Source organism: Caretta caretta, chromosome 2, assembly GCF_965140235.1.
Source record: "Caretta caretta isolate rCarCar2 chromosome 2, rCarCar1.hap1, whole genome shotgun sequence".
NCBI classification, from domain to species: Eukaryota; Metazoa; Chordata; order Testudines; family Cheloniidae; genus Caretta; species Caretta caretta.
In genome coordinates, this window is record NC_134207.1 from 220096011 (window position 1) to 220116487 (window position 20477).

Sequence of the window (20477 nt, forward strand, 5' to 3'; positions counted from 1 at the left end):
CAGTGACTACACTGGAACAGAAACAAAACTGATCAGGTTGAACATCCTTTGCAAAGCGATCTGCAGGGATAGATCCTTATGCCAGTAGAGAGTCCCACTGAAGTCCATAAGTTTCCACCACCCATGGACTACTTTGCAAGACAGGGGCCTTATACTGAAAAGCTAGTAGGCATTGTGTTATCTCATATACTCCAATTAAGATGCTTTATGTGTCTGCGTGTACATATACATTTTTCTTCCAAAATAGAGTTTTATACAACTTCATGGCTAGTGCATAGATTTAAAAAAGTCAGTAGAGAAACATAAGAAATAAACATGTTCTTGGTGAACTGTCACTTTATTTTGCAAAAACAAAGAATTGTTTTGTTCTGTTTTTTTTCTTATATTTCCTTTGTATGTTGTTGATCTGTTTATAGTTTCCGTAAACAATTCGAACCTACGACAAGGTTATCGAAGGAAAATCTTACACTCAAGCATGAGAGGGTATTAGAAGCAACACATTTAAAAAGGAAATAATGATTTTTTTAAATTTAAAAGTAATGCAGATTTGTTTTAGAACAAATACTTTTTTTTGTTTTTTCTTTAGAATGTTTCTTGTATGTTTTATAATTAGCTTGTTTTATGTTTAATTTCAGCTGTTCCACTCGATTCAGAGAACATGTATGGAGTTGCTTAAAGCAATTGAACTCTATCAAAAAAGAATTTGTTGTAAGTATAACTAACTACAGTAAAGCAGGGAGGTGAGTCTGCAATATGGAAGTAACTAATGTGTGACAAAATGAAGATGATCATGGGATAAATGCTACTCTCTTCATCCTAGTTAAATTTGAAGCTAACCTTCCATTATAAGCCCTGTTTTGATACTAACCTCCTAATTTGGCCAAACTTCCTCAATTCTCCTGAAATTGTACATGTGTGATACTAGGCCAGGATAGACAGGAGTACCTATGGCAGATAGGAGAGCGTTCAAGAATCAAGCCCTAACTACTTGACTTACCCAAATTCAGAAGTGGCTTATTTTAGAAACTCCGAATTGCTTTTAATCTGATTTTCTTGGTGAGGATTGTGTCTTTTGAGGGATGGATGTGAATTTAGTATGCATTAGGATCAATGGAGGTCTTAACACAACACAGCCATGACACAGAATTGATAGTCAAACTGATCCTGACATGTGGATAGCCACGATGAGTGGCAGATCAGAGAACCACATATTGGGGAGGCTGCGTTATAGTCTGAGGTAGAAAATAAAGTAATGGGGCACTAGTCAGTGAGAGATCCACGCTGATGGGGGTGGCTGGTTCTATTCTGTAGAGTGTTGTAGGTACTTTCCCACCCCCCAAGAAAAGAGTCTCTGAAAAGTCTCAAGATGTAGAGGAAAAGTGCAGTTACACAATAGTTTAATATATCTGAGTTAGTGTTCCATGGTAGCAGTGATGACCCAAGTAAAGTCTTTTGTGTGAAGATTATATAGGGAGAAACATACTCGATTAGATGCAGTGTGGGCATAGAGTGGATTTGGCTAACAAGGGGCCCTTGCTGTAGGGTGACCAGATAGCAAGCGTAAAAAATCGGGACGGGGGTGGGAGGTAATAGGTGCCTATATAAGAAAATGCCCCCAAAATCGGGACTGTCCCTGTAAAATCAGGACATCTGGTCACCCTACCTTGCTGACATCTAGAAATATAACTTGTAGAACAATATTTCAGTTACAATAATGACTATGTCTCTCTTCCTTCACATGTCATTTGTTTTAGTCTGCATGACCTGACATGCAGATGGCCAAGAGAATGGCAGACAGGGAGCTATGTGTGAAGAGTTCTAATCTGGGGGGGCAGGCAAAAGTGATTGCTGCAGGGGACAGCTGATCTGGAGGAGGTCCATGAGGTGAAAGTGGCTGTGAACTTCTGGCATGGTTTAAGGCCACAACCAAATTCAGTTTACTTACTTCCACTCCATAAGTATCCGGTAACATGCCCACTTCCAATCCCCCAGAAAATACACCAGAAAAGTCTTTTAAACTATGCAGCTTTTGAAATACTAGTAGAATCATACAGTAAGCAGACCATCCAGCAATTAACTTAAAAAGAAAATCACACATTTTTTCTAAGAATTAAATCCCCAACTAAATAATACAATAATAGAAAAGGGGAGAGAGATTTTAAGGGACCAGATCATCAGCTGGTGTAAATCAACATTGGCTTCAATAGAGCTATGCTGTTTTATATCAACTTAGGATCTGGCTCCATGAGCTTAAAAAAAAAAAAAAAAAAAACCTACCAAGGGAAATAATATTGTCAGGCCACAGTAGGCTCCTTCATATGATCTGACCAAGATAATATCTTTATTCAAGCAATAAATAGCACATTCGCTTGTTGCCTTTCAGCCAGAGATCATTTTGCGGTTCTTATTACGGTACACCAAACTCACTGACAAGTGTGTTCAAGTAAATCTGAGCTTTCGTTTCATAAATGCAGGAACTGCATGAAGGTTAATTAGAAAAACCATTTTTTGTGCTGTGCTGCTTGGATCGGAAGTGACTTGTTACCCTATTTTTGCTGTTGACATTTTTAAACAGTTTAAAATTCTGTTACATTGCATATATATGACTGATCATTCCTTTTTCATTAGTTTTGTCTCAGGAAGAAAATGAATTGGGGAAATTTCTTCGATCACAGGGTTCTCAGGATAAAACCAGAGCAGGAAAAATGATGCAGGCCACAGGAAAGGCCCTCTGCTTTTCTTCTCAGCAAAGGTATGTCAGCTTCAGTAATTGTTACTCCACGGCTTCGTTCATGTTGGACCAAATTTTGTGCTCTGACATTTTTTCAGTGTCCTCAATGACTGGCTTGAAATACTCCATTTTGAGCTGAACAGTGTGGCTGCTTGGCTCAAAATGAAGCATCACATGCTGAACATTGGGAGCTTGATATGTTCATCTTAGATTTGAATTTGACTGTTGGCACAGCTAGTAACAGCCACAGGTGGGATCTTCAAAAGCATATAAGTCTCTTAGGAACACAAATCCCACTGACTATGCTCCTGAGTAGTCTAGATGTTTTTGAAAATCCCTCTCTTTAGCTAATTATCTGACACACATCCAATTATGCAAACTCTTGCATGTGGCAAACTATGTTCTTTTAGAATGCCAGTAAATGTGCCTTAACCCCTCACCAAAGCCCCAGTTCCCCATAAGTAATCCTGTATCATATGAAAACTTTTTTATATTTATAAATATTCAGAGCCAGAATCAACATTTTCATCTTTATTTAAGCCAACGTAAAGAGAGAGCCACATATGTCCTTCCCTTGCTCAGTCTGCCAGTTCTCCTCTCCACCTCTGTGACCCACCCTCCTCCTAACAAGTCAGTACTGCAAGTTATTGTGTCATCAGCCTCTGGCCACCTCAGTAACGGAAGATCAGCCAGACGTAGCAGCTCCCTGGATGTGCCAGCCCTACACTAACTAGACATTCCCCTATGCTAAGAAAATCCGCAGGTAGCTACTTAAAGCAGATTTTAAAGCTGGTTTACGCCACTAATAGGCTGTTGAATGTATCTCCGTGAGGCTGCTGCTGGCTACAGGCAGGGGAAAGCAGCAGCTAGAGGTCGGAAGGGCAAGTTAGTAGTGGGTAGGATTTTTTGAGAGCCTGTTTAAGGGGAGGATGTGGGAGTGAGTGGGGGAGCTGTTATCCCCAACTGCCTCTCCATATTGCTGGGTCTGAGAGTATGGCAGAACATGCCTTAAAACTTTATAAAAATAAACAGAATTATTCAAATTCCTTTGAAAATTCAGATAAATTATCTGCTTGACTGATGACTTCAGTGTTACCTGCTCATATCAAGGTTACATTCTTAACTCTACCATTAACCTAAAATGCAGTTTAACATTACAGTCCTGGTACATCTGTGGTATGTGGCTAGTAACAGGTGCTTTATCACAGGTTTTGTGACTGTTAAATGTAGTTCCCATTTGCTAATTTCACTCGTCTGAACCTTTTAATTGACACACATACACTAATAAATTTTGCAGTTAATCAAAAATACACTGAAAAAGGTTCCTCTGTTACTGATTTGAGAAGCTGAAAGTAATTGTGAAAATCATGACACCTGTGCAGAAAACATGCACAACATAGACGTAAAGAGATCCTCTTCACTTATGACCCCAAATGAGTCTTTAGACCCTCTCACATGTTGTAGTCATTTCAGTGAATTCCTTTTAGACTGACATGTCCATTGCGCACTTTTTAGAAATGGCTCCAGGATGTGTATATTTGTTTGATTGCTATTTTAAAAAAAGCAACAACTATTATCTTTATGGATCAGTCCAAAATATATGTTTTGGGGTTTGTTTGTTTTTTTTTAAAAAAAAGGTTGGCATTACGTACTCCTTTGTGCAGACTATACCAAGAAGTGGAGACTTTTAGATATAGGGCTATATCAGATACATGGCTGACCGTAAACCGAATGGAACAGTATCGGACTGAATACCGAGGAGCGCTACTGTGGATGAAAGATGTCTCTCAAGAATTGGATCCAGATCTTTACAAGCAGATGGAGAAGTTTAGGAAGGTATGTTTTTTGTGGTTTGCTGGAGGGGGAAGCATGATAAATGGTAGTGAAGCATGATTTTGATTCCTGTGAGGAAGACATTCAACAGCACTGAGGATGCAATTAATCATAACTGATCTTTTCCGTGTGACACAATACCCATTAATTTGATATGGAATATTATATCTTTCACAGATGATAAGGCTAAGGGGGAGAGAAAGTGGCAAGAAATCACAGTTCTTAACTCCCTGGTTCTGATTAGAATACATTTTTGTATTTATATAATATATATTTTTAAATGCTTTACTGAGGGAAACAACTGAATGATTAAGAGAAGGAGATATGTCTGCGCTCAACAGTGGTAGAGAAGATTGATGATGCTACTAGAAAGTATGAAAATTCTGTATAGACTAATAGAAATGCCATAATATTTGTTGCTGAGTTGAACTGTTTGGGCTTGGTTAAAGGCCAAGATTTTCAAAAGTGACTAGTGATGTTCTTTAGGTGTCTTATTTTTTTTCAGTACTCAATTCGGGACACCTTAAAGAGGGTTGCTTTTTCAGAAAGGGCTCAGCACTCAACCTTCAAAAATCAGGCCCTTTCAAGGTATTTTAAGTTTGGCACTCGAAAACTAAAGTACTCAATCACTATTCACTCTCGAAAAGCTTAGCCCAAAGCTATCACACCTCAAGGTAGCAATGTAGGAGTTACTTAGACTATGTCTGTGCTACAGAGCTTATGTCAGCATTGCTGAACCTAGTGTAGGCTCAGGCCCAGATTTTTAAAGGTATTTAGACATTGATTGCTCTGCTCAGCGTTTCAAAAGGGATTCAGGCCCTGAGGAGCTTAAATCCCATTAACAGCACTGTGTGCAGCAGCAGCTAAATACCTTTAAAAATCTGGGCCTCAGTGTATGCAGATAGAAGTTCTTCTGCCAGTGTAGAAACACCACCTTTCAGAACGATGTTAGCTATGCCAACAAAAGCACTCTTCTGTTGGCATAGCCGCATCTACACTGGGGGTTTTGTTGACATAACTATGTCAGTCGGGGATTTTTTTTCTTTTTCACACCGCTGACCAACATAGCTATGACAATATAAGTTTTAAGTGTAGACCATACTGATCTCCTTTGGGTCAATTCATTCTTAGGAGGCCTTTACAGTCGTAGCTATAGGACTGGTGGCTGTTCTCCCTATAGAATGTAGAGCTCGTAGTTTTCTTGCTGTTAGGAATCTGGATTTGAGTGAGGGGGCAGAATTCTGGATCGCAGGCAAAGACCTACACTCTGAATAAATTCATTTATAATGTAAACAGAAATGGCATAATAACAGAAATGGCAAAATATTGTAGGTCATTGGCTTGAGATCTAGAAGTTACTTTGGTACATATCTGCTCCAAAGAAAGTTGTGTGAAAGAGAACTTGCTCTCCTTGAAGCTTAAACTAATTGTCTGTCTCTTTTAACTGGAAATATTTTGAGATGAAGTAAATGTTTTCATATGATCATAACACGCAATATATTGTTTATTTTCCAGGGAAGGGGTTAAAACTTGAATCAAACACTGATAGGAAAGAATTAGCAGGTTTAGTTCATATTAATATTTGTGAATGCAAGCTGTGACAATAGCAGTGAGGATGGGAGGGATAAAATTTCCAAATCTTGACATAATTTTTCTTTAATGCGGATATGCCTGCAAATCTCAGGGCACCCGACTTGTATTTTATTATGTCTGATGCAGGGGTGAAAGTAACTTAAAGGACTTACCAGTACACCGGAGTCCTTAGCAGGGGGGTAGGGCCTGAACCAGAAGGGGCGGGGCCTCACTCTAAGAGGTGGGGCCTTTAAATCCCCGGGCCCTTTAAATCAAGATTTAAAGGGCCTGGGGCTGCGGTAGCGGTGGCTGGAAGCCCCTGGCCCTTTAAATCACTGCTGGAGCTACCAGCTGCGGAGGTGGCCGGGAGCCGTGGGGTGCAGGGGCAATTTAAAGTGCCCGGGGCTCCCAGCCGCTGTGGCTACCCCGGGGCTCTGATGGTGATTTAAAAGGCCCGGGGCTCCGGCTACCACAGCAGAGCCCCAGGCCCTTTAAATCGCTGATGGAGCTCCGGGGGCTCATGGCTGGCACCACTACCCCTGGACTCTGGGGCAGATTTAAAGAACCCGGGGCTCCGCTGTGGTACTGGCGGCTTGGAGCCCTTGGCCCTTCGGCCGCTGCTACCACAGCGGAGCCCTGGACCCTTTAAATCATCTCCGGAGCCCCGGGCCTCCAGCAGCTCAGCTCCAGCGGCGATTTAAAAGGCCTGCGGCTCCCTGCAGCAGCCAGAGCCCCAGGCCCTTTAAATCACCACCGGAGCCCCTGGGCTCCGGCAGCAGGGCTCTAGCGGCAATTTAAAGGGCCTGGGGCTCCGGCCGCTGTTGGGAGCCCCAGGCCCTTTCAATCGCCGGCCTAGGGAAGCCGGTCTGGTACGGCGCACTGGTTCTTGCCAGTACGCCATACTGGACCGTACTGGTTTACTTTCACCTCCACCCTAGTGGGAAACTTTTATAATGGCAGGTTCTTGCAGGCTAAATGATCAGTCTGGTTCCGGCCTTGGCTAATTTCTTATGTGTAACGTTTGATGGAGTGGAAATGCACTATAAAAGGAGTGTTTGAATAAAGAACTGAAAAGTAGTATTGATAATGGTCATTCAAGCTGATTTATGCTTTTCTTGGGAAACAAGCGATGTGGAAGATCTACACTGTGAAATAGAGAGAGTAGTTAAGATAATGAGGGTTTTTATAGGAAGCTTGTTAAAATCTTGTCCATGAAATGTAAGTGTTCTCGGGATGCTATGCCTCAAAGTTGGCAATGAAGACTTCTAAAAGTTGCAATGAATGTTTTATCTTAGAGCTTTTAGGAGCTTTTGCTTCTTGTTTACAATAATGCCTCTGGGAGCCATGTATTTTGAAATGTATAATTCTGTAAGCAGTTTTGTCTGTTACAGTTACATCAAGTTGGTTTATTTCTTTAACTGTTTACCAAAGTTCTGTTGCTTTGCTGCAGAGGAGAAGGTTAAAAACTTTATTAGGCTGAAATCTTTAATTTCTCCCTGTCGCTCCCATCCCCAGCTATTATTTAATATTAAACTTTTCAGACCACATTGGAATGCCAAGTACAAAAATCTCTACATTTTACAGCCAACAAAATATATGTATCCTATTTTTGAATAAAGTGTTTGATATTGACTACCCCTATAGTTCCTTCTCACACTGAACAACTGCTGTGTCAGACTGGTCATTGTGTATTCAAAGGTTGTTAGCCCTCTTATAGAAAATGATCTTGTCTCCTCTAACATTGGGGGACACTTTGGATTGCTTTATGCCTAAAGATTTTTGTAGACCGGTTTTTATCTAACAAGTTATGGTGGTGCTCATGCTACTCCATGGACAGTTTAAGTAGGGTTCAGATACTGTAGTTCTCAACAGTAGAAATAGCTGAGTTGTTTGTTCTCCTCTTGCTTGCAAATCTAAATTGTGCCATAATGTGGCAGTGTTCGACTGTGTTTTTTTAGATGAAGTTGGGATTTATATAATTACAACTGAGAAATCATGTGGTAGTTTTGTGTTCAGTAAAAGACCTTGTGCACTTCGGAAAAACAAAATCTGTAAATATAATGCCGACTTAGAGGAAAAATAAAGCATTTGCTTTGGGTGCTGCATATTCAATGTTGCAAGTAGTTAGTGAGGTTGAGTCCAAATCCCTGGAGGGTTATTTTAAAAATGTTTTTAAAAGTGCTATTCAGACTTTTGATTGCAAAGAGACTACAGTATTTATTTTAATAGTAGTCTTTTTTTTTTTAAGCTTTTTAAGTAAACATTTGTGGTTTTAATTTCTCATAGTTAATGTGTGAAGAAATCCACCTTTGGCAGTATTTATATCACTTGGTCATATGAATGTTTGTTGGAATATATATCCTTTCCTAATGATATTCTAAATATAATACATATACCATTGTAAATCTGGTGGCTTTTTTTTTCAGAGACTAAAGTAAATTCATATAGACGAGTTTCTGATATCCTTCCTCAAAAAAAGCAGGATTTACCCACTAAAAGACCAGCAGTCCAAACGGTATTGTTAGAGTTGATAACATGGGAGTTAAACCACTAGCATTTTTTGTAGCTCTCTTTCAAAACAGCAGAGGTACTTGGGGCACACGTTTACCGTTGCTGTAGGCAGGGGCACCATGGTGCGTGAGCATGCTGAACCCTACAAAGTCTCCGCACTCGTTTGGTTGAGTGTGGCTTTCCATTGGTAACATGAAATATGACCTTTTTTATTGTTTGTTTGTAAGACAATTGCATTCCTTATTGTGTAAAACCAGAGAAGGAGTAAGTCATTCTCTTCTTCCCTGCACACTTCAACAAATCTTATGCGCCTTTGACCTTTTTTCAATTAACAGATTACATGGGCACACTAAGGTGGCTCTACGTGTAATGTAACCAGCTACCTGGTGTTCCATCTTACATTAAGAAGACTCAAAGTTACCTGCTCTTGGCTTTGTTACTTCATGCTGACCTTTATGTGATTATAAGGGAAATCTTATGTGTCACAGGGCTGGATGTACATTGTGCATCTATTTACATACTAAATTACTCTTTTCTGTATCTCTTTTCTTCCTCTTCCATTGTTATTCTCCACCCCACCTCCCCTCATTCCTGGGATTTGGACTGCACCATTCCAGAGTAGTGGGGTTTTCAAAGTTGCCAGATTGGGACCTCTCAGTGAAGCTGAGCCACCATCAACTAGAGTTGTAAGGTTCAAGGGGGTTGGCCCATTATCTCATCTTTCCCCTTCAGCTTGAGGCACATGCTTTCCCTAGCAGCTTGAGGCCCAATTAAACAAGCATGAGAAAAGATAAATTTAAGGTGGAAGAAGTGGTGCAGGGACTCAGTCAGCAGTGCAGCTTTGTAGTCTTCCCTTATGGGATTCTTCTGCCTGGAGTGCATTGCAAGTCCTGCACTTGTGTGGTGCTCAGATGCTATGGGGATAGGTACCATTATAAGAGCCTAGAACCCTAGATAGCTCTATCCAACCGGAGGGAGAAGAAGCTGGGTTGTGAAGGTGAGGATGCATATAGGCTTGGGTTTTGGGCCCAGTGGAAACTGATGTCTTGTCTATGAATGGGTCAGAATCTCCTCAAACAGGAACCAGAAAACAGTAGGAGACACACCCTTCCTATATATCCTAGATCTTAGGCCTCTAAGATCTCCAGAGTTGTCATGGAGTCACCTGGGCGATGCTCTGGAACTACTCCGAATGAAGCCAGCCAGGACTCTGGGGGAGCATGCCTTCTCCCTTTGAGCATACTGTCTCCAGGGCAAGAAGCTCACACACTGAAGCAGCCCCCGCAAAAGTCACACACCCTTATTCCCACCACCTAGACATTGGTGCAATACACAGGGAAACTGGGACACAAACAGCCTTTGTGCAAAACAGTAAGCCTCACATCTGCTTACATACAACATAACAACGGGAAATCCCCACTACATCACACGTGTTTTTGTATTTGATTAGGATACTCATTCTTACATGCAAGGAGGCCCTGGAGTGTATTGGACATTAAGCCATGAATACCAGATTCTCTAATTGATAAAGGAGAAAGATACTTTATTGACCTAAAAATAAAAATGTGAGTCCTAGGGGGAGGCCCCAGGAATATTTTGAATACCAGGTACAGTTTCACTCATTTTAGAACATTGCAGATCAAAGAATTCATGCTAAGATAACAAAACCATGCTGGTGCTTATGTGGACTTCTGCAGTAGCATAACTGGCCAGGGACAAGTTCTGTATTGTGTTTCAAAATGGAACCCAGACACACCTCCAAAGCCACTTCCCCACAAACCCAGTCATAAATTTCCATTGGTCAGAGACACAAACAGGTAAGCAAGAAACATTCATAAAAACAACCATGTACTTTTTGAGTTTTCCACTTTAAAAAAATGTATTGTTCGTCATGTTGGTCCTCATTTCACTGTTTCATTCCTTCTACAGGTACCTTCATCTTGTCTCTCTTTTTCCTGTATCCCTCAGTTTCTTATATTCTTTCCTTCTTTCCTCCTCCCTTCAAGTCCTCCTTTTCACATTCCCAAACATCAGATCCCACTTACCCCTCCATTCTCTTGGTGCTCCCTCTCAAACTCTTCCTTCCTCTGTTTCCCTCTCCACCTGATCCTTAATGCTCTCTGAGTGAGGAGGACAGCATCACCTTTTCCCCAACACCTTTGCTATCTTTTCTTGTCCTGTTGGGTTCTGGGAAGTGGATGAGCACAAGACCGCCCACAGCCAAAGTCCCTGCCCACAGCCTAAGAGGAGGAGCCACTGAACCTGGGACTTGCTGTCTTGTGGCTTGTTTCCTCTTTCTCATGGGTAAGGGTTTCTCAGCATTTGAAGGGGTGTGGAGGAGCCTGCAGTAACCACACCACAGGGTCTTTTATGTAGAGGGATCTGAGCTTCTACTGTCAGCTTCCATATGATGCCACTTTATGACTTGAGGAAAGCAGAGGTGCTCGGTCCATTGTATCTGTGGTCTGATTGTATCATGCGGAACTGGGGAAGTACCAAAGGACCAGGATGGGAAGAAAATCAAATATGATACCAATCTTTGAAATAAGAGCAGTCTTTGAAATTGCTGTATTGTAAACCTAATTTTGTTCCCTGATAAAAATGAGAAGAAAATCTGTAAGCATTTAGAGGATAACAGAATGAAGAATACTAAACAATACAGGTTTATAAATAACATATCTTGGAAGAGCAATATTTATAATCAAATTACTAAATTAGTAGAAAAAGGAATTGCATTAAATGTAATAAATCTGGGCTTTAGTAAAGTATTAGCTTGATACAGTGCCTTGTGAAGTCTTACTGAAAAAAGATGAATTCAAATTGGCTAGGATAGCAAGCACTCTCAGGAGTTTTGAAAACTGACTGAAGGACCATAAACAAAGTTATAAGTAATCATGGAAAATAAAGATAGAAGATACCTATTAGATCAAATAAACTATTTCTGCCAAGGCAAGATTGTGCTTTTATAACGAATTTTCCTAGTATTTTGTCCAGTGTGATAAAAAGAATTAAATTGAGGATGATGCTCACTGAGGTGCTACACGGATGGATATTTCCCTTGTTTTATTCACAGCTTTGAGGGATCCAGAAAAGGGAGCACTAATGTTAATTACATTTGCAAATCATGTTCGATTGGGAGGTGTTTTGACTTTCTGTGCAGCAAAGTGTGCTGAATCTGTTAAAGAAAACTGTGCCGGCATAGGCCTGTTGAATGGGCAATACACTTTCAGCTGCCATAATTACTAACAATGCTGTGTGTGGATGGTAACCATGATATTAATTGGTTACCAGCCCTGGTAAAAGCTCCAATGTAGACAGCATCTAGCTGCGTTTGGTATTAGTTGAAGTTTCCAAGTGGTCTTCCAGTCTTAGGCTGTGTCTACCCTTAAAATGCTACAGCACAAGCACCACACACTGCGGCTTGCTCAACTCTCTGATTTAGCAAGGCCCATCAGGACGTGCCAGGGCGAGTATCTCCCAGGGACATGGATTAAGAGTATAAAATAAGGGCCAGTGGCATCATGAGGCCACCTCTGTCTTCCCCAACTTATGCTGAAGGCAACAAGAACTCTGTGAAGACAAAGACTTAAATGAGGAGATCGGTCCCAAGCTGAGAAAGAAATTCAGCCTGTGTATTAGGCTTCCTTGTTTTGGTTTTCACCAAGAAGGTTGGTGGAGATTGGATGTCTAACATAGTGAATGCCAGTGAAAATGAGGTAGGATCAGAGTCTAAAATAGGGAAAGAACAAGTTAAAAATTACTTAGACAAGTTAGATGACTTCAAATCACCAAGGCCTGATGAAATGCATCCTAGAATACTCCAGGAGTTGACTGAGGAAATATCTGAACCATTAGCAAATATCTTTGAAAAGTCATGGCAGAGAGAGACATTCCAGAAGACTGGAAAAGGGCAAATATAGTGCCCATCTGTAAAAAGGGAAATAAATACAACTTGGGGAATTACAGACGAGTCAGCTTAACTTCTGTACCCAGAAAGATAATGGAGCAAATAATCAGTCAATTTGCAAACACCTAAAAGATAAAAAAGTGATAAATAACAGTCATCATGGATTTGTCAAGAACAAATTGTGTCAAACCAACCTGATAGCTTTCTTTGACAGGGTAACAAGCCTTGTGGATGGGGGGGAAGCAGTAAGTATGGTATATCTTGACTTTAGTAAGGCTTTGGATACTGTCTCACATGACCTTCTCATAAACAAACTAGGGAAATACAACCTAGATGGAGCTACTGTAAGGTGGGTATATAACTGGTTGGAAAATTGTTCCCAGAGAGAAGTTATCAGTCGTTCACAGTCATGCTGGAAGGGCATAACGAGTGGGGTGCAAGCTGGGAGGGGTTGCAAGTGCTTTGGAGGATAGGATTAAAATTCAAAATGATCTGGGCAAACTGGAGAAATGGTCTGACCCCAGAGCCCGCACCCCCAGCCACAGTTCTCCCCGTCCCTCCATGCACCCCAATCCCCTGCCCCAGCTCAGAGCCCTCTCCCTCACCCTGAACTCCTCATTTCTGGCCCCACCCCAGAGCCTGCACCCCCAGCCAGAGCCCTCACCCTTAGCCCCAATTTTGTGAGCATTCATGGCTCACCATACAATTTCCATACCCCCTATGTGGCCCTCAGGCCAAAAGGTTTGCCCACCCCTGGCTTAATCCAATATAGAGGAACTAGAGGCTTGTCTGCACAGTGTGGCAAAGCCTGCCAGAGGGGTGTGATTTGTAAAGCACGCTAACTGCCCCATGTAGACCCTGCTGGTGTGCTCTAAAAGGTACCTGGTTTGCTTTAACATAGTTCTGTTAGAGACTAAGTGCCTTTTAGAGTGCATCAGCGGGTCTACATGAGGAAATTAGCATGCAGCATGTTAGAACACTTTCAGATCACACCCTTCAAGTACACTTTGCCAACATTCTGTAGACAATCTGTTAGAGTATTGTAGTTTGGAGGTGACAAAGGTATGGGAGTTCACGAATGAGAAGCCAGCCAAAGATTGAAAGAAGATGAGTGCTACCTGGGAACACTGAAATAGAGCAGGCTGTGGTCGTGGTAGATCGCAGAGATAGGAGTTCTCAAAGTGATATAATGTCAAACAGTGCTATTTTTGTTATTGTTTGATTGCATGTGTAACAGACATCATATGACAGACTATGGAGATAATTCACCTGTCTCTACCACTCCTCGTTCAAAAAGCTCTTTAAAAGAATAAGCAGGCTGTTTGCAAACTTGGATTACAATAAGATTAACATTGGGTACTGACACGGATGTGGCCAAGCATATGTCAGGTTTCATGCTGGTAGGATGTGATGCTAAGAATAATATCTCTTTTTGATGTGGGATTTGAAATCCTACAATATACATTGTTGCAGTTGGAGTTGTTTAATGTATGAGCCTGTTTATGTGAAATGTTTGTCTGGCGATCAGTGTTGGAACGTGCACCGGGTTTGTTGTTGTTGTTTTTAAAGTCATTTTGTCAACACTCATCTTCATTCTCCATTGTGGTGGTGGGTTTTTCTACTGGCAGATGGAGTTTCAATACAGACAGGGTCTTCTATGGTCAGCGTATATTGTAAAAAGAAAAGGAGTACTTGTGGCACCTTAGAGACTAACCAATTTATTTGAGCATAAGCTTTCGTGAGCTACAGCTCACTTCATCCTCATGAAAGCTTATGCTCAAATAAATTGGTTAGTCTCTAAGGTGCCACAAGTACTCCTTTTCTTTTTGCGAATACAGACTAACACTGCTGTCACTCTGAAAAGTGTATATTGTGACATTTTTCCAAGTCTTCCTCCGAAGTCCAATCCAGTGTCATTAAATGGACAGACCCAGACATGACTGAATTTTAGAAGATATGCTCATCTTGACAGTATGACTTTAAATGTTCCTAGTGACACGCACATTTATATTCTGTAGAAATTTAAATTACTGTAGCCGGACTATTGCAACATGTATTTGTAAAACCATTCCAGATAGCATGATAAAATCAATAGATACCTGCAGCCATTTAATATATATTAAATGGCATGAAGGACTACATCATTGCTGTTAGTAGGTTAAAAGCAAAATAACAATATATGATAGAGATGCCCTTTGAAAGCATAATAAAAGGGTGCTATTAAAAATAGAAGCAAGCTTCTTGGAAGATTACATCAGTTTTAAGATGTATTGCTTGCAAACTATAGTAGCTTCCACAGATTGAAGCATGCCCTTGAGAGATTCCTTGTCGTCTGTTCAATTATTTTTAAGAAGTTAAAGTCTGAAATGAGATTGGGGAAATGGCTGTAAAATTAAATAAAAGGCTTCGAAATTGCTACAGATATGAAATATTTTTGAATGACCTCGAATTACTAGCTGAGACATGAAAAAGTAGATTAAGTTTAGCTGTTTACTTAACATTAATATAAATTTGAGATCATATAAGGGCATGCGGACAAAAGATTTTAATGATGGCCATCCATTAAATAGCTTCAGATAACTATGCACAACTTTTTCTGTTTCACCATGACACAGCAAAGGAATCTAAAAACACATTAGAAATTGCCTTAAACCAACAGAATATATAGAGTCCCATTTTAATTTACTTTTTTGTTTTGATTATGCTTTGCTTTATTTTAAAGCCACAATATCAAGTAATTTAGATGCCGAATTTACATTTTTATGCTTTTTCTCATGTAAATCTAGTAATCTTAGAAATGTCATCACGAGATTTTTAAAAGTGCAATGAAAACACTTGTGGGGGGGAGGGGGAATTACCTTGCTGTATTTGCTTCCCAAAGGGAAAACCAGAAGGTGAAACCAGGAAAAAAATGCCTTGTTTATTTCCATTGTCCACACCAAGGCTTGGATCCTGCAAATCGATCTCGGTGGGTGAACACCGAGACCTGTGTGGATCATCCTGCAAGATCAGGGTCAAAGTGAGGCACAAAAAGTAAACAAAGAAGAGAAGTTATGGAAGTAAATTAGATTTGAAAACTCCTTCAGTTTTAATAATCTGAGGAGGTTAGTAGTACAGCCAAAATATCTTTTAAAAATATAATGGATTTTTGTAAATGAATTACAGATGGGTCTGAACTGTGAAAATTCTGCAGGAGAGAAGAGTAAGCAGGAAGGGGAGTACAGCTGCTGGGAGAATGTTGTTTACATAAGAGGACCGAGATTTTCTGTGGTAACCACTGCCCCGAAATTTTCTCTTATCCCGTCCTACAGTGCCTGGGCACATCCATAATGTGGTCCATCTGCTTCACTTTGTAAATGCTTTGCTGTACAGTCATATAATATAGCTTTGGTATAATTTAATTACAAAAATATGGTATACTTTGATCTGTCTTCCTCATTGCGTGAGACTGTTAAAACCTAAACTGAATTAACATTGAAATATATACTGTACTGACGAGAGAAATGATAATGTGATCTAACATGCCATTTTCCATGTTTGAATCTTATGTTTTCCCTTGGCTCTGGTGTACCTGTGCAGATTCCAATTGTCACTTACAGATTTTTCTTCTGGGGTGGAAGAGAAAAGAGTTTTTACAGCTCTGCAGTAAGATGTATAAAGAACCTTCCTGAGACTGCACATATCCTGAAAACTGTTTTATAATTAAGTTATTTTGAAGGAAATGGAAATATAATTATTGGTTCATTAAACAATAACCAGGAAACTCTAAGCCATCATTTTTTTTACTATTAAATATCAGCATTGGTCAGGGTTAAATTATATATTTCAGATCTTTATCACTGAGATGCGTTATGGGGAGGTACAATGGTAAGGCTGACATGCAAGAGACATAACATTACATGTGAATTTTGATTATTAATGAATAACCTCTCATATTTTTTTCTAAAAAGATTGCAGTCAACAGCTGAATTGTAGGTGCTTCTTTTTGAAGCTTACCTGTGTCCCAACTCTCTTCTGCATAAATATTTTAGCTAATGTGGCTTTCTGCTAGGGAGCCTCAGGATCCTGGGAGACTTATCACCTCACGATATGCAATATTCAATCACAACTTGGTCATCGTGGTGACCTTTGTAAAAGTTGTTCCAGTGGAGTGCAGGGGTCAGAAACCAAGCTGCTGGAAGCATATCTAATTTATGGCAGCTCCTGGGCTGCTTTGTGGGCAACAGCGCTACCCAGAATCTCTGCAGTACTATGTGCTGTAGCCTTAACTGATGCATCCCTTTTGCCCCCAGCCCTGGAATGTCTCCTACATCAGGGCTTTCAGGGGGTCTTTGGAAAACAGGTTTATGGTATTGTGCCTTGTAGAGGTTGTCCTCCCTTAGCGGGAACCGGGGCTTCCAGAGCACTTTTATACCATTCCTGCCCCTTTACTCATCCTAAGGATTGTCCCATAGCCTGTAAAAAATTAATTTGAGTGCAAAGGTATTTAAAATTATTATTCTTTTCCCTAGACTTCAAATGTAAGATTGCATTTTGAAAGTTTAAATTTTTTTTTAAAAAAATCAAGACACTGATTTTTGTATGGTCCAGGTGCTTACCCTTAAAATAGAATTTATACAACAGGATCAATAAGAGGTCCCCATATATCAAAGCACTTATCAATGTCATTGTATTATATTTTGTTATCATGCATACATAGACATACATATTCAGTTTTAAATTTTCTTAGAGACTGTCAATTTGGATTAACAAAATTCAGAGTGGTCGATTTTTCTTAAGCATAGCATGTGTATTTTGCAAAAACATACATCTTTTGCAAAATCACTAAATAAAAAGAGCAGAATATACTGCAAGTTATTTTTGTTCGTAAAATTCGACATTGTTTTCTCTGTCGATTTTTTTCAAATCAGTGATAACTCTGTGAGGTGTTTTGAATCATCCAGGCCAGATTTTTAAATAAAAAGGTCAGACAAGGTTTGAGTACAAAAATGTGCCCACATATGGGGTTTAGATGACTACCGATCCAAGCATGCAGTTGTGGTAATCGCTGCACCAATATAGACCTGCAGATGTGTGCTCATTTTTGTGCTCTGATCTTGAGCTCTTCATGTAAAATCTTGCTCACAACATTCAGATAATGCTAGTTGAGTATTTTCCTCTTATTTGCAAGGTAATGGTCTCATCTTGCTGAGAACAGTAGAAGAATGACTTGCTGAAAGTTTTGCTTCCTATGACAGTGGTCGAAGTTCATCGCTATTGTGTCAACGTTTTTTGCATGCTACAATAGCACATATGTGGAACTTGACTAATACTGAAACTTGTTTTTACCAGAAGAGTTTTCTGAGGTGTACATCTAGGGTTCTTAGAGCGGAAAGATTTGACATTCTGGTAACAAAGATAGAAACAAAATATATTAGTTGACTTTTCTTCATCTAGATAGTCATTTAATGATTGCTTGCTTGGCATATTAATCCAATCTATAAAAAAGTGAATAAATTCCTGATGGAAACCTTTAAATTAAAACTGCTTGAGGAAAATATTGCTCGTGTTCTTTAATAACCAACCAAGAGAACACACAATTACACTGTATTGTATTTTAACCTTTCAGTGACAAAACTGATTTCATGCAAAGTTTTATCAGCGGAATGTAGGGTGACCAGATGTCCCGATTTTATAGGGACAGTCTGATCTTGGGGTCTTTCTTATATAGGCTCCTGTTACCCCCACCCCATCCCAATTTTTCACATTTGCTGTCTGGTCACCCTAGCGGAATGATATACATCCTTAAAGCATTGCCTGTGACATTGTTAACAAGAACTCAGTGTGGTTAATAACTGTTAAATATATTTGAACATCTGAGTGCTAAAAGAATTAGAACAAAAATGTTTAAGAGGATGTGTGTGTGCGATATACTGTTATGTGCTGGGTGCAACTGTGTTATGGTTGAATAAAACCCCCACGGAGATTAGTAGGTGCAAACTCATTTCTAAGTTAACATAACTGTAAACATAAGCCCCCACCTAAGACAAAAGGAATATGTGAATCCATTCAGGAGCTTTGGCTGACTATTTTAGATAGGTCTGGGTGGGAAGAGAGGCAGCTGTGAAACCCTGGCAGCTGACCCTAGAGGAAACCTGGGAAGATATTTTTTCGTCATTGGTGCGGACTGAAAAGGGTGGTCTTGGTATCGTGAGCAAAATAATCAGTTTCCTGCTATTTGATTCCTTCTGTATTCAGAGACAGAGAACTTTATGCATTCTTTGTAAATAAACACGACTGCATTAAAGAAATACCTGACTACCATTAATTTCTACTCCCAACTGGAACACTTACAGGGCCCCAAACTTTGACTAGCCACTTGGATCAAAAATACAAAACCCACATTCAATTGTGGGTATGAACAAGCTATCCAAGGGTTGCCACATTGTAAAAGAGACGGACTCTTTAGGTGTCTTGTGAGAGGTAGGCACAGTCTAGGATAGGGCTGCATACTGTTTGGGGCTGATTGTTGACTGAGTGGTAGGGAGGAGGGGGGCAAGGAGTTGGTAGCTGTTATGTAAAGAGCACAAGAATAGATATCAGACCTGGAGCAGGACTGTGCCAAGAAGTCTCTGGATATTTTGAGCCAAAGCAGTGTGTAGCCCTTTTTTACTAGCCTTATATATAGCTATGCAAAAACTTCCTGTGAAGATGAGTTTTTAAACTGATTAAGTTAAACTATGGCAAAACCCTGTGTGAACGCTCTTATTTTGGTTTAAGAATGGCTTATCAATTTATCTTAAGTATATCCCTTATCAGCTTATGCTTAAACCCACATAAGCCATTCTTAAGCTTAACTAAGAGTCTCTACATAGGTTTTTGCATCAATTAATTTAAAATCAGACTTAAAAACTGATTTAAACTGCTGCAGTTTGTTTTTTTATAGATCAGCCTTATGAGTCCACCAAATATCTTCCACTGTTCCATTTCTTTAGAGTGTAACTTGCAGTTCCTTGTGGCTATGTGGACAATGTGTACGTTTTGCTTCACCAAGTCTCATACATATGGTTTTATGGTATGAGATCTTTGCCTTTATTCAGAATGATTTTTGATTTTGTTTCCAAAGGCTAAAGAGTAATAACCCATGTAAGTTCCAACTTCTTAAAAGATGTCATGTTCACTATATTATAAACAGTGAATTGTGGCTGGAATTATGAAAAGTGTCCAGAATATGTATTTGAGAGTTTTTGCTACATATTCTTAATAGTTGGTGGAGTGATTGGGGTCATGCCTTGGAATTACGATCTAGTGTTCTTTCTGTAGGTGGTATGAAATGTGTGATTGAAGGCTTCTGTTGTCCAGTTCTGGGCTGGATAATTCATTGAAACTCAGTCCAGAAATACATCTTCCATTCGCCTATAGAGCATTTTTATTCCTGTTCAGCTGTACCTTACTAATAGGCATATGTGAGTATGCATCATACTAGAAGCAGCAGTGACCTCTAGATTTGAGGTTGCATAACCGTTTCCTTTCTAAATCCCTACCCTCCATTGCACAGACCTTTCTGAAACTTTCACCTTTGAAGGTCAAATTTTCAGTGTTAGTCTGTGCATGGGGATGATATTTATTAGCTTGAGAAAATGGTTCATCCTTTTTTATGTTTGCGGAGAGTGAATAATTATTATTTTTCTATTTATAAAAAAAAGTGTCTCTCTCTTCTTGGATCAGCACAAGGTAGAACACTGAAATTTAGAATGGAGAAGACCATCATTTTCAATAATTGCTTTTAACTGTTGCAGTGAAGTTTCATTTGAATTTGACAGATGTGTGCTCTTGGGAAATTTGTTTGCTGTGCACTTGCCATACATTCTGCACAGCATTTTGGCTAAGCTCATAAAGGGTGTACTTAAGGAAGACTGCATTGCACATATTAGTATGTGGCTA

The 20477-nt window shown here is 39.8% G+C and overlaps 1 protein-coding gene across 4 annotated transcripts in view; it reads left to right on the plus strand.

Annotated features, from left to right (window-relative positions):
• The window catches only part of ICA1 (islet cell autoantigen 1), an 87596-nt gene that overhangs the window by 20274 nt on the left and 46845 nt on the right, over positions 1 to 20477 (plus strand). For 2 of the 4 annotated variants that reach the window (XM_048838236.2, XM_048838237.2), the window contains exons 4-6: positions 636 to 708; positions 2629 to 2752; positions 4369 to 4567. In XM_048838236.2, coding sequence (XP_048694193.1) covers positions 636 to 708; positions 2629 to 2752; positions 4369 to 4567 — 396 coding nt within the window. Of the gene's footprint in view, positions 1 to 635; positions 709 to 2628; positions 2753 to 4368; positions 4568 to 15719; positions 15900 to 20477 lie in introns of those variants that run through there. The other 2 variants (XM_048838239.2, XM_048838238.2) reach the window with 2 other exon arrangements.